This window comes from Dendropsophus ebraccatus, chromosome 13 (assembly GCF_027789765.1).
Source record: "Dendropsophus ebraccatus isolate aDenEbr1 chromosome 13, aDenEbr1.pat, whole genome shotgun sequence".
Lineage (NCBI taxonomy): Eukaryota > Metazoa > Chordata > Amphibia > Anura > Hylidae > Dendropsophus > Dendropsophus ebraccatus.
The window spans coordinates 29918629-29933004 of record NC_091466.1 but is presented as its reverse complement, the minus strand read 5'-3'; the positions used below and the strand labels follow the sequence as shown (position 1 = coordinate 29933004).

The window sequence follows — 14376 nt, the reverse complement described above, 5'->3', positions numbered from 1 at the left end:
TTGTCATGGTAACAGTCTAGTGAATGGATGGGAGCGTCCACAGCTGCCATCTTAGTCCTTAGGTACAAATAAAAAGTTCAGTCTGGGTGCCTGTAGGTTAGTTGGCCCAGAATGATGACCCATCAGTGTCCTCCGTTATAGTCCATGTCTGTAATGAAATGATAATTTTTGGCGCCAGGATCAGGACACTACTAAGGACGCTGATAAAGCCATGTCATATCCCTGTGGTCTCCTATGATCCCTGTACAGGGGCAGAGAAAGTTTATCCAAACACCAAAAATCTTAAAAACAACTAATATGATCAGCAAGAAAGAATTGTCAGGCGAGTGTTCAGCAGGAGATATGAGCTGTAGTAGATGGCGGCCAGTGAGATCATTGCTGCGCCTCTTGTGATTAGCTGGATATCCGCAGGCCGAGGCCTTTGCTTTTCTTTGCTGACCTGTGCCCTAGTTGGGACATAGTCAGACCCGTGCTGCTTGTATAAGTCAATGTAATGATTCATATCCTTTTGACCGATGAGCTAATTGTTTGGGAAGTCAATTGGTTTGTATACATAGAAACTTTCCCCTCACACATTTTATGCTTTCTTAAAGGGTATGCACATTTTTTGCAACTAATCCTTGATGGCTCCTGTGAATCTAATATGAAAACTAAAAGAACTTCTTTTTAAATTCTTTTGTTTCAATCTACCATAGTATGTGCATACAGCTCTTATGTAGACCTATGTGTCTCCATGGTAACAGGCTACAAGCCCAGTGTATTATGCTCCTGCAGTCGTGTGATATTTTGGGGAGAGACTATATAATGTGTTTGTTGTCTTTTACCACAAAGACACAGAGGCCTGCATAGGAGCTGTATGCACAAAACGAGGAAATGTTTTTAATTTGTCCAGTATAGAGCCATACAGGCGCCCTCAGGTGTTTTATCAATCAAGTTATTCTCACCTTGAAGTAATGTTGTGACAGAAATAAATCTTGGTATGCCCCCATATTAAATTGGAAGAAGCCTCATACACGTCAATGGAAGTCCTATTATGTCTCTGCACAAAACAAAGGTGTTCCGCTGGGGGCCACTCTGTTAGTATGAGGGTATGTTCACACTAAGTAATAGGCAAGTATTCAGTGAGGAATTCAAGAGGAAAGTTTTCTGTTTGAAATTCCTCACCTATTCATCTCTGGCAGAATTCAAGCGAAATTCAAGCAGAATTTCAAGCACAATTAAAGCCCCATTGACTTCTATAGGATACCTCTGACGGAATCCACTCAAAGAATTGACATGTCAATTCTTTAGGCGGAAAGTGCATCCGTGGCGGAATTTTCAGCGCAGAAGAACGAAGAAGCGAAAGGCCAATAAAGCCAACGTACATTCACAATGTTCATCTTTTACAGGCAGAATTACCGGCAGATTCCGTGTGCATTTTGATGCGGAATTCGCCTGAAATTCTGCACGTATTCCTCAGTGTGAACATACTCTAAGGGCCCTATTACACGGGACGATTATCGTGTGAAAAATCTTTATATCGTTCGAATTTAAACGATAATCTTTCTGTGTAATTGCAGGCAACGATAGAAAAATTTCCCGTATGTCGTTGATCGTTGATTTAGATCTGAACCTAAAATTATCGTTAATTGTTAACTTAATTGTTAACCTATCGTTAATTGTTGCTAATCATTCGCTCAGGTTCCACATTTGTTGACTAATAGTTCCGTGTAATTGCACATTGCCCATTGTTTTGCTGGGATCAGAAGGAATAAAGGATTATAGTAACGATCGCTATAGCGATCGTAATAACGATCGTATCTAACGACTATCGTTCTGTGTAATATGGTGAATGATTTCAGGTTAATGATAAACAATCTCGTTTACGATCGTTTATCGTTTGTCGTTAATCATTAAAAATCTCTCAATAGGACCCTAAGATTGACTAGGCCTCTGATCACTATCATGGCACCTTGTCTAACCTCCTTAATAGGAACTTTGAACATGAAATCTCATCTGCATCCAGTATATTAAAGAGCACAAGGAGCTGAGCAGATATTAAGGGGTACTCCGAAAATTATATAGATTTGTAATTAATGGGAAGACGAGACTTTTTAAATAGACGTAAATTACAAATATATGTAACTTTCTGATATTAGTTGATTTGAAAGAAAGATTTTCACTGGATAACCCCTTTAATTAGGCTGGGTTCACACTACGTATATTTCAGTCAGTATTGTGGTCCTCATATTGCAACCAAAACCGGGAGTGGATTAAAAACACAGAAAGGATCTGTTCACACAATGGTGAAATTGAGTGGATGGCCGCCATATAACGGTAAATAACTGCCATTATTTCAATATAACAGCCGTTGTTCTAAAATAACAGCAAATATTTGCCATTACATGGTGGCCATCCACTCAATTACAACATTGTGTGAACAGAGCCTTTCTGTGTTTTTAATCCACTCCTGGTTTTGGTTGCAATATGAGGACCACAATACTGACTGAAATATACGTAGTGTGAACCCAGCCTATACTGTATATACTTTTGTGTTGAAATATGCAGTATAACTTGTATATTATTGATTTACATCTCTGCTCTTTCTATGTTTATGAGTCAAGTGGGTGGTCCTTTCTAATGATTGGCAGTGGTTTCAACAAGAAATAAACATAGTACTGGCCGTCACTGATAAGGCTTGCCTTTGGACACCTTTTTATCCTCATGAGTGTTGTGGTTAGTTTATTGGAGAGTGTCATCTAACTTAATAAAAAGGGTGTCGATCACTGAATAGGACCTAAGTCAACAGAATGCAAATTATACTGAATCCTTTCTCAAAAAAATTCTGTTCAGCCCCTTTTGCTCTACAGCCAGATGTCCACACATAGGACTGCATGTGCAATATGACAGGTTCCCTTTCAATAAAAGGAGGTACTGTTGGTGCCCTAAGACTGGTATATTCTGCCTACAAGGCTCCTTGAATAGTTTCTCAAATGGTAGCAAGTATTGTGTCATGTGTCCTATTATATCCTGATCTGCTTGTATATCACTGCCATTATAGGCATGAACCAGGAAGATCAGGATGAAAAGTCCATACTTTCTGCAGTGCAGAGTATTGTGGACTGACACAGAAGTGATTTTACACTGTGAAATGTTTATTTTCTAACATTTGCTGATCACAAGTGGCTTCCAGGCTGCGGCCACACATCAGCACATCTCTGTTACTGATTTATTACACCGCAATTTGGACACCAAAAGCTTTTCTATAAGCAAACGCTATTTAGCCTGTTAATTGGGTGATAATGGTTTTATGACATCCAGGACACTGATCTGTAAGACCAAGAAGTCAGTAGCCTCTTACTAGTATATACAGGATATTATGGAAGCTTTTAGACTGTTGCATATACTTAATATCTCACTGCTGGTTTACACTGCTGGAGCGCTCCTAATGCACCGTATGTAGGAGCTCTAGCACCACCTAGTGTCAACACCATATTACTGCAGGTTGATTGTACTGTAGATTGGATTTAGGACTTTTTTGAATCTTTTAAATCTTCCATTTTAATTTTTTTCCACACTTTAGACCCTTTGTTGCTTATATATATTGTACTATGGTAATAATAACAAGAAAGTCAATTCAGTACCAATCCTGGCAATATATTATGCTTTGATACAGTAATCTCTCAGGCAGGGTCATTTCTATCTTGCAGCTGTTTCGGCATGTCCTGATACATCATTGTATAATTCACAGGGGGGCTTAAATCCAAATGAAGGTTACACCCAGTTAATCTTGACACCAACATATTCTTACATCACAGAACAAAAAGGTCCAGTGTTTGTGGGACCAATCTTAGCCAAGTATTTGTCATCTATCTCTGTCTGTCTGTCTGTCTGTCTGTCTGTCTATCTATCTATCTATCTATCTATCTATCTATCTATCTGCCCCTCCACATAACCTGAAGCCCCCTGGTCTCTGATGCTACTGCCCCTCTTATAGTTGGTGCTCCCTATTTATAATACTACCGTCTTTGCAGCAGAGCACCAGGGCCCAGGTTTGACTTCTTCCTTTGCACCCTATATGCTTCTGCTCCTACACCTATTTATCCATATGTGACAGATGTATCCTAAATCATGGTCCCCATCAAAACCACCCCAAACATTGCATAGAAATGCCCTAATAAACACTGCTTCCTTCCGGTTTGCAGGACAGTTCTGTAACAGCTGGCAAGTATGTTTGTCCATTGATCTTCTTTGTACAGTGATCCCTCAACATACAATATTAATTGGTTCCAGGATGACCATTGTATGTTGAAAATATTATAAGTTGAGACTAAAATTCTATGCAGTTCAGGACATGTAGTATCACACTATACTCTGTAGAATCACTCTTAGACAGCCAACCAGTGCATGCATTACGCTAATGCTGGGGTTTTATCAGTAAAATGGGCAGTTTTTATTGGTTGCTTATCTAGTTATTCACATGTGCTGCAGAGCCTGACTGTCTATAGCATTGTATGTTGAGTCTGGTCTCAAGTCACCATGGTCCAAAAAGGACCATTGTATGTTGAAAATATTGTATCCTGAGGCCATTGTAAGTTGAGGGATCGCCATATAGGGGGATATGTCCCTACTTAAAACTTGTCCCTCCTGCACAAAATTCTATAACTATTGTTAACTATTTTTCTTTCCCTTATACAGATGATATTCCAGCAAGACAATCCAGGCATCTCATTCCAATACTTCATCTCCTCACCAGCCGACCCTGATGCCCCCAGTCACGTCTCCCACATCCAGCAGCAGGAATATGGTAAGAACCTCTGTAGAGATACATGTTACTCTTTGTACTCTCCAGCAGTAAGTGTCTAACATGTTGTGCTGGCTGGGTGTCAAGTCTAGTGTAGATATTGGGTAAGTATTGGGTGAATGAGGGAAGTGTCATTGTTGGCAGCAACCTAAAATTTCCAGCATATTTAAAAGTGGCTGCCTTCTTTTTCTTTGAAACTTAAAGGAGAAGTCTGTCAAAAAAAATTATTAAAGTATTGTATTGCACTCCAAAAGTTATACAAATCCCCAATATACACTTATTATGGGAAATGCTTATAAAGTGGATAACATGGTGATGTCTGTTCCTGGATAACATGGTGATGTCACGACCCGACTCCCAGAGCTGTGCGGGCTGTGGCTGGTGGAGAGAATGATGGCAGGAGGATGCTCAGTGTCCCTCCAGTGCCCTGTGTCCCTCAGTGTCCCTCTGCCATCATCCTCTCCAGCAGCCACAGCCCGCACAGCTCTGGGAGTCGGGTCATGACATCACCATGTTATCCAGGAAGTGAAGCCTTGATGCAGTAGTAAGTGCAGGGAAAAAGCACTTTATAAGCACTTCCCATAATAAGTGTTTTTTGGTGATTTGTTTAACTTTTGGGGGGCAATACAATAAAAAAAAATTCGCCTGACTTCTCCTTTAATCCACATGCTATGTATTCTCTTTTTAGGATCTCTGAGATCAATGCCATCCAGTGATTCCCTTCCACAGACCAACCTAAGGAATCACCCAGTGGAGGAACGGAGCCGGGCCCCACCACCTCATGCAAGACCACCACCACCTCCTCCACGGCCAGCTGGCACTTTGCAGCGCAACATTCGAATCCCTCCTCTATCGGCTCCACCTGTTCACTATTGGCCAGAACAACCTCAGTTTTTCTGGAGACGTGTTGGTAACACACCATGCTCTGTTACCTGTGGAAAAGGTGAGTGGAACCCCAGAATTCATTAATGAGCAATGATGACATCTAGTTCTGCTTATTGCAAACATTTTTTTCTTTGGGTATGGTGTTCTTATATTGAGCCAATGTGGTGGACAGGCAAGAGGGAATTCCACAAACTAGGTTGGCGGCACAGATGATGGTGGTTTTCCCCCTGGGCACACCCTGATGTAGTGTCAGACAGAATGGAAGTTGGAGTTCCCTGAGGTGGAAAAAAACACACAGTGGTAGATCTTAAGACTTAGTATCTCTTTAATCTTTACGGAAAAAAAAAGCCTTTGACAGTTATTCAAACAACTCAGCTGTATAAATAGGCCCGGCCTTAAGCCCAGTAGTCTAGTATTAGTGGTCAAGGCAGGTGATGAACAAGCTACATCCAGTACATGCCAGGGGCTCTCAGTCCCAGGTTTACGTAGAAGATCTTGGCCTACACTATGGAAGGAGGGGGATAGGCTAATCCACTAATTTCCTTACTTTTGGCTAGCTATTCACACACTGACCAGATCAGACAGAATTTCCTACCTGGGCAGAGTAAGGGTGGAATGTATCGTAGAACGTAAGCCTCGCATGGTGGAATAAAGGCCCAGTATGGTACTGTTATTTAGGGGGTTTTATTGTGTGTTTTTTTTATTTTGGGGTTTTCTCAGGCACCACTGTAAGGCTAGGTTCACACTGCGTTTTGCAATTTATATGCCATCCGTCAGGATACGTTTTCCATTGACCTACATAAAAAAAAACTTAAAAAAAAAAACCGAACAAAGCGCACCCGTTTTCTTTCAGCATACACAGAAATGTGGTTGACTACATTTTTCTGTATGTTAAAACTAAACATTAAAAACCGGATCTGTTAAACGGAAAGCAAAAACATAGTGTGAACTGGGCCTAAAGCTTTTGTCTCTCTTGCCCTCTTTTCTCAGGGTTCTGGTACCCCATATACCAATGTGTTTCCCGAAGTTCCTTGGATGAAGTGAATGAGGAGGAATGCGACTCATCTACTAAGCCATTCCCTCAGGAGGAGACCTGTAACACCCAACCCTGCCCTGCATTGTAAGTCCAGCCATTCTAAACATCATCGTGCATCAATATCCATTGTTTACTGTCTGCAAGGTCATGAAGTGACGGTAAACATTCTGATGGAGACCATTATTACCATCACAGAAAGTGATAGCGATTGTCTAGGTTCACTTGCTGACCAGTAGGAATCTTTTTAATACAAATTACGTCATTCTAGGTATATATAGGAGTGTATGTTTAATGAAGGGCTAGGTGTGTCCACACATTTCATGGAAGGCCCATCAATTTCAATGAATGCTGTGTAGGGCATTTAAAGACTTGCTGCTGATGTTTTAAACATTTTTTTAAACATATTAAATTTCCATTGTCCTGTTTCCATTGTTATAATATTTCATTTCATTCTACTTCGAAGTAGGCCATGGTTCAGTGAGGTGAGACTGAACAGAGTCCATCATTTTTTTATTTAACTGTTCAAGCCAACCGCAACATTTTTTTTTTGTAGGAAAGGACCAAAAGGGGCATTGAAGGGGTCTATAAAATTAGATATGACTTGGCGATGTGGATTAGGAATGGCTTGAGGTTTGGTCAGATCCCAAGTTTCCAACCATGAAAGTCGGAGAGATACATATCAGTTTCTTGGGATACATTTTAAAGCCATTTTCACTTAAATTCAATATTTGTAAAAGTCATCCAAAATTTTCTTCCAATAAAATGCTCTGCGTGCCAGACAGCCTCGGTCGAAACACTACGTTGGCTTTCATCTAAACTGTCTGAGTCACGATGGAAAATGCACTGTATATCGGTAGCCAACAGATCTTTATGCCAAGAACAGATGCCGAGGGCTTCAGAACAACCATGACAATCCTAGTCCTATAGTCGGCACTGCTTTTTACCAGGGACAATAATGTATCACTTTAAGACATGCCTTATAACTATGGAAGCTGCTCTTTAGATATGATAGCTGCACTGCTCATACTATTGCTTTAATTTTTGCACACAAGTGGTTGAATGAGAGAGAAAAAAAAAACCCTTCTTTGGGTAGCATCTGCAGCCCAATAAAAATAAGCTATAATACTTGACTTGGCACTGTTTCTGGAGCAGATTTACTTTTTTATCTAATCTCATACACCCACGATAGACATAATGATTCTCTTTGCGTCTGACTCTTTAATGTCATGATCTTCACTTCTCAGTTGGGACGTTGGTAACTGGTCAGTCTGCAGCAGGACATGTGGCAGCGGAATACAGCACCGACAAGTCCTGTGTCGGCAGATGTATGCCAACCGGACCACTATGGTCCATCCACAGAGGTGCAGCAACTTGGTGAAACCAAATGTCACCCAGACATGCCAACTCCGTATCTGCAGCCACTGGGAGATCCAAAGCAATTGGAGTACGGTAAAGAACGATTAAGGAAACCTTTAGGTTTTGAATATTGCATTCATATTCTTCAGTATAATCTAATTCCTGTATCTACAGTGTTCAGTCATGTGCGGCCTTGGCCAGAGGACTCGGAATGTCAGATGTGTCAGCAACCAAGGGGATGTGGTTGGAGAGGGAGAATGCAGCAACCGCCTCCGTCCTAGGACCAACGAGGTCTGTGATATGGGGCCTTGTGTGCGGAGCTGGTTTCACAATGAGTGGAGCTCCACGGTAAGCCTCCTTCTATTCCTGTATGAACTATACATAATACATATCCCTTTGGGTCTATCAAGTTTTATAAAGAATATACTTTTATAAAGTATGTAAGTTTTTATCGGCCACAGTCTGAGTGTTCAGACTCTTCTCTCCTCGCTTTGTGTCTGAGGGTCCTATTCCACGGGCCGAGGAGGGCCCAATCAACGATGTAAACGAGCGGCGATCTGCTAGATCGCCGCTCGTTTACTGGGCCTATTCCACGGCCCGATGATCGTTGAGCGAGGGCTGCAAGGACATCGTTACCGATGTCCCTGCAGCCCTTGCAGCATCATACATTACCTGCAGGGCTTGTCCTCCGCTCCGTCTCCTCCCCGGGTCCCCCGCGCTCTATCTTCTGAATGGCCGGTCAGCTGACAGGCCACACTCAGCCAATCACAGGCCGCTGCGGTCCCTGCCTGTGATTGGCTGAGCGCTCCATCAGCTGACCGGCCATTCAGAAGATAGAGCGCGCAGGACCCGGGGATGAAGACCGCGCAGAGAAGAAGCCCTGCAGGTATTGTATGATGATGCTGTTGTTTCTTCTCAAATCGTCGGTCGCCCGCCGCGAACCGCTATTCAACCGTAGCGATGCGTGGTGGGGGAACAATGATTTTAGGTCTGGCCCTAAATGAACGATCAGCCGATGACACTATCATCGGCTGATCGTTCTCTCTATTTCACCGAACGATAATCAACCAAATCGGGCCAAATCCGGCCGATTATCGTTACTGTGGAATAGGGCCCTGAGCCCTAGACCCTATAGACCTGTATTGGTAGCAGTAGTGGATTATAATAGGGGCGTTTCGGGCGGCAGCCCAGGGCCCTGAGCTCCTGGGGGGCCCATGACCACCCAAAAAGACTTATACTTTCAGTGGTGTACTGTCTCCTGGCTACACTTCCGCCATGATTTGCAAAAAATCACAGTTTTTTTATGGCAATTTTGCACAAATCAGGACATCATGACATTATCTGTTCTGTACTGTGAACGCCAGGCTAGTGCTGCCATAGTTACAGTGGGGTGGGGGGGCCCAGGCTTGGTGAACAGCCCGGGGCCTATGGTAAAGTTAATCCGCCCCTGATTGGTAGTCAGTCCAACATGTGACACAGCCGGGAGTAAGCACGCTGCGTATGTATTTCTCCTGATCAGTCATGGTCCGAATACTCAGACCCTGACCAATCAAAACTTTTTGTCTGTCTGACATTTCAAAAGTTTTTGTTAATGACAATGTCCATTTAAAGAGTTACATATAATACTTTATCTTGTCTGTCATGATTTACAGTGTTCCTCGGAATGTGGACCTGGGATCCAGAGGCGTTCAGTCTTTTGTCTCTCTAGTTCTCCCTTGGATGAGTCCCAAGATGGGTGCCCAGGAAATAAACCTTCTGACATGCGAGTATGCAACAGTGGGCCGTGTGAGCGGACAGTAAAGTGGTACACCGGACCATGGTCTCAGGTATATAGTCCTACTTCAGTTTATTAGTATAAAAAATATGAGGTCAATTTGGACCTATAGAGCCTTATTTCTTCTCCTCTTCAACAGTGCTCTGCAGATTGTGATGAAGGTTCACAGAGACGTGATGTAGTCTGTATCAGCAAGATGGGTTCAGACTTTAACGTATCCGATCCATCTGAGTGTGCCCATCTTGAGAAGCCACCAAGCCTGCAGTCATGTAATGCCGGACCTTGTGGGTCACGCTGGTTCACAACACCTTGGAGCACTGTGAGTGGTATTTCATTTAATGGATATGCTGTAAATTTTAACATGGGCAGCTGAACTCATTCTTGACTTCATCCTCATCATTCCGTCAGTGTTCACAGTCTTGTGAAGGTGGCGTGCAGGTGAGAGAGGTCCGGTGCCTTGCAGCTGATAAGACCTACAGTCAACAGTGTGACTTGGATTCCAGACCGGATGAGAAAAAATCCTGTAATCCACAGCCCTGTTCCTCTGTACTAGGTGAGGAGAGAGCGGAAACCGTCCAGCCTTGACCTGACATTACATTGCAGATCTCTCCAGCAGCTAAGAGGTTAATAAACAACAGTAAGGCTTTGCAGTGCAAGAAAGTCAGTAATAGCGAATTGATCATTCTAGCTGCTCGAAATAATCCTAATCATTCTCCTAATCATTTGTAGTCATAAAGCTTAGTGCACGTGTCCTGATTTATTTGATGTGTATTGTGAACTAAACTATATGGCACGGATATTGCAAATCAATCTTATGGGATCTTCCATTCCATCTACTCTACTACATTCTACACATACATCTACTGGATACATCATGGCACCATCTACTGGATACATCATGGCACACAATCGTCCTCACTAGCATCTCCCTATCATTATTTGAATGGACCAAGAAGATCAGCAAACTCTTATCTTGTTGACACTGAAAAACAAAATGTTTGGCCAGACATCCAGGCCAATGGGTCCATCCAATAAGACTTCCAACAATGGCTAAGATGAAGAGGAATTTAATTGAATCTAATTTGGCTCCTCTTTGTCTACTTTGCCTCCACTTAGGAGAAACAAAGATGGACTGTATTTTGCTGGTCCACTTGCTTCTATAAAGTATAGATAGATTAGGTTGGAGTGCTTTTACAGATTGTCAATTGGTGCCTGAAAGCTTCTAGTTACACCTAGAGTCCATTATCGAATACACTAAATTATAAAGCAGACAAAGAATTTTTTGAAATCCCGGTTAGCTGCATCGTCAAGAGTAAAAGTAGTTCAATTTGAAAGGATGACTCACCTATGACTATCATAGTAGAGTTTCTATGCAAATAAAAATTGGATCACTTTGTAAATACATTAAAATACTTAGTAACAGCCTGAATTATACTTCAGAGCTGCATTCATAATTCTTAAATTCAGGGATTCAGAACTGAAATTCCAGAGATCAAAGTGGTTGTTTCAAAGAGTTATTTTATACTGATGTTGCTCACTTGACTTGTCCAGTAAGTGATGGACATAAGGTCACATAGAATACTGAGAACAGGGGTACCAATAAGGGTTTCTATGTATTTGCTTTAGGTACAAAAATTTGAAAAATACTTTTTAAAGGAAAAAAAAACTCTTGACATCCCCATTGTAGCCATCCAATATGACGTTTTTCAGGGTTCAGAATATAAATCTTTTGACAGAAAACAACCCTTACAAAATGAATGACATCATTATGTGTATCGAAATGTAACTCACCGAGCCAACCTACATGACCACAAACTCATAAACTGCATGTATGTGTAGCATGTGAATGTCTATGTAACTCTCTTGATTTTTTACCTCTTTTATACTTTCCCGATACAGATGACAACTGTCGCGATCGATATCACAACTGCGCTGTGGTGGTACAAGCTCGGCTCTGTGTCTACGCCTATTACAAACAAGCATGCTGTTCCTCCTGTGCCCATTCCCTTCAACGAAGGACGTCTGACAGTCGATAGCAAGCAGGTCCCCATCCCCGATTCCCCACCTCACCAGATTTTATATTTTATATATGCAGAAGAGACAGTATTTATTTACCTCTTTAGTGCTTTGTGTTGGGCGACAGCTTTTGTCGAGGCCGAGCGCCCCAAAGAAAAGCGGCTAAAGACAGAATTGTATATTTGCTTTTAATAGTCTCCTCCCTCTCACACACACGGAAAGGAGGACTTTGCTTTCCCGATTCTTTTACGGTGCTAAATAACAACCTGTATATCATCACTTACCACAACTGTGACTTCTGGGAAACCAGTCATGCCGTATAATGTTGAAATGTAGGAATCATGCAACAGACATATTAGGCGATGGTCAATGGAAGACTAGTGGCCACCATATCGGCTGCAATAGTCAACTCTTGGCATCTTCTTTCTAAAGTCTACTTTATCTAATCCCCGTTACAAAGTAACCAGCAATTCCCTTAAAAGGATTGTCAAGGATTAGATAAACATGGCTGTTTGATTCTCAAAAGGGCGCAACAATAAGTAATCGTAATGCAAATTGCACATGGGTTCATTCATTATTGGCATCATGTTCTCTTTTCTCCATAGACAGTTCAAATATTTCTGTTAATCCAAACCTAAAAAGCACTGTACAGGATTAGAAAAACATGGCTGCTTTCTTCTTCCAAAAACAGTTCCACGCCTGTCTGCAAGTTGTTTGTGGTATTGCAGCTCGGACCCATTTACTTCAATGGAGCTCTGTTGCAGTACCAGACACTATCGATGTACAGTACAAGTGTGGTACTGTTTTATTTCTAAATATATTCATTTTAACCCATGAAAATTCATTGATGTAACACCAACATAACACCCATTATCTTTCTGGATACTTAGGGGTTACTTCCTTGGAGTATATGAAGGAGTTCCCTTCGGAGAACCTCATAGCAGTTGCTCATGAGCATTGTTGGCCGTATGACAGTACTAGGATTTAACTATGTATACCAATTTGTGGATTTGAGACAAAAGCAGAAAAGATGAAGGGTAAATGTTGGTTCCGTTGTGGCTGGACACCAATGCTTTATGTCTATAGTAATAGAATGATGACTTCATGGGGTGAGAACATGAAGACAAATGGTGAACCCAGCTCAACGCTAAATATATAGCATTTTTTCTGTTGCCAATGAGGTTTATTCCCAAATAACTTCACTTTATCTGGTAGCAAAATTTCTCTCTTTACCATACAAACGGGATTACCCACCATTAGAACGTATCCCTATCCACAGAAGGAAGAGCTTGGGTATCTTCAGCAGAATGGAGAATAAATTAAACATACTTTCCTGCCAGTGTTTTGATGGGTACGTTCTCGAGACCTCAGAGGTTGTACCCCATGTTTAGATGCAGGGGATACGTTTTAATGGTGGTACAACCCCTTTAACCTCCAGAATCTTGAGTGTAAATCCTGTCATGTCTTGTGAATCACACTGCTCATAACAATAAGACTGACCTCAATTTTACAGTATGCCCATCCTCTAAACCATGGGTCTCCAAACTGCGGCCCTCCAGCTGTTGCAAAACTACATTTCCCATCATGACTGGATAGCCAAATCCAAAGCTTTAGCTGTCCAGGCATGATGGAGGGCTGCAGTTTGGAGACCCATGCTCTAAACAGTGGGTAGGCAGCCATTTTTTCCTCTTCAAGCAATACTACGAGTCGTGAATAAAGCTTATGGATCGAATAAAGAACCAGTGACCTCTATTCATACTGGTCAGCTCCCTAAAATTTGTTAGAGGAGGGGCTTATTCAAGAACAAAATGGCTGCCTCACCACATGTAGGCAACAGGTATACTTTTAGTCATCAGGGAAATATTGATGGTGCTTTTAACCCTTTTCCGATTTCTACAAAATTCCAGGATCATTACTGTGAATGTCAGACAATCACTGTCCGTGACACAGAATGGTGGCAGTTATTCTTTAGGTTGGTAAGTTTCTCACATAATGACAGGCATGGGCTCTTAGTGCCTGTTCACACTGAGCAAATTCGGCGGAACTGTCAATTCTTTGAACAGAAAGCCGCAGAGAGCCCTCCTATAGACGCACTGTTTGACACTGAGGCAGGTCGGAACTCCACCCCGGAATTCTGACGATTTTGCTCAGTGTGAACAGGCCCTTAGGCTGGGTTCACACTACGTATATTTCAGTCAGTATTGTGGTCCTCAAATTGCAACCAAAACCAGGAGTTGATTAAAAACACACAAAGGATCTGTTCACACAATGTTGAAATTGAGTGGATGGCCGCTATATAACAGTAAATAACTGCCATTATTTCAATATAACAGCCGTTGTTTTAAAATAACAGCAAATATTTGCCATTAAATGGCGGCCATCCACTCAGGCTCTGTTCACACAATGTAGAAATTGAGTGGATGGCCGCCATTTAATGGCAAATATTTGCTGTTATTTTAAAACAACGGCTGTTATATTGAAATAATGGCAGTTATTTACCGTTATATGGCGGCCATCCACTTAATT

At 41.9% G+C, this 14376-nt stretch overlaps 1 protein-coding gene across 1 annotated transcript in view; it reads left to right on the top strand.

The window, feature by feature from the left end:
• The window catches only part of ADAMTSL4 (ADAMTS like 4), a 111371-nt gene extending 97293 nt beyond the window's left edge, over positions 1 to 14078 (top strand). Inside the window, exons 9-17 of the mRNA XM_069949752.1 lie at positions 4678 to 4786; positions 5472 to 5726; positions 6659 to 6788; positions 7949 to 8153; positions 8235 to 8408; positions 9713 to 9886; positions 9974 to 10153; positions 10243 to 10387; positions 11734 to 14078. Coding sequence (XP_069805853.1) covers positions 4678 to 4786; positions 5472 to 5726; positions 6659 to 6788; positions 7949 to 8153; positions 8235 to 8408; positions 9713 to 9886; positions 9974 to 10153; positions 10243 to 10387; positions 11734 to 11870 — 1509 coding nt within the window. The 3' untranslated portion in view covers positions 11871 to 14078. The remainder of the gene's footprint in view (positions 1 to 4677; positions 4787 to 5471; positions 5727 to 6658; positions 6789 to 7948; positions 8154 to 8234; positions 8409 to 9712; positions 9887 to 9973; positions 10154 to 10242; positions 10388 to 11733) is intronic.
• The last annotated feature ends 298 nt before the right edge of the window (positions 14079 to 14376 follow it).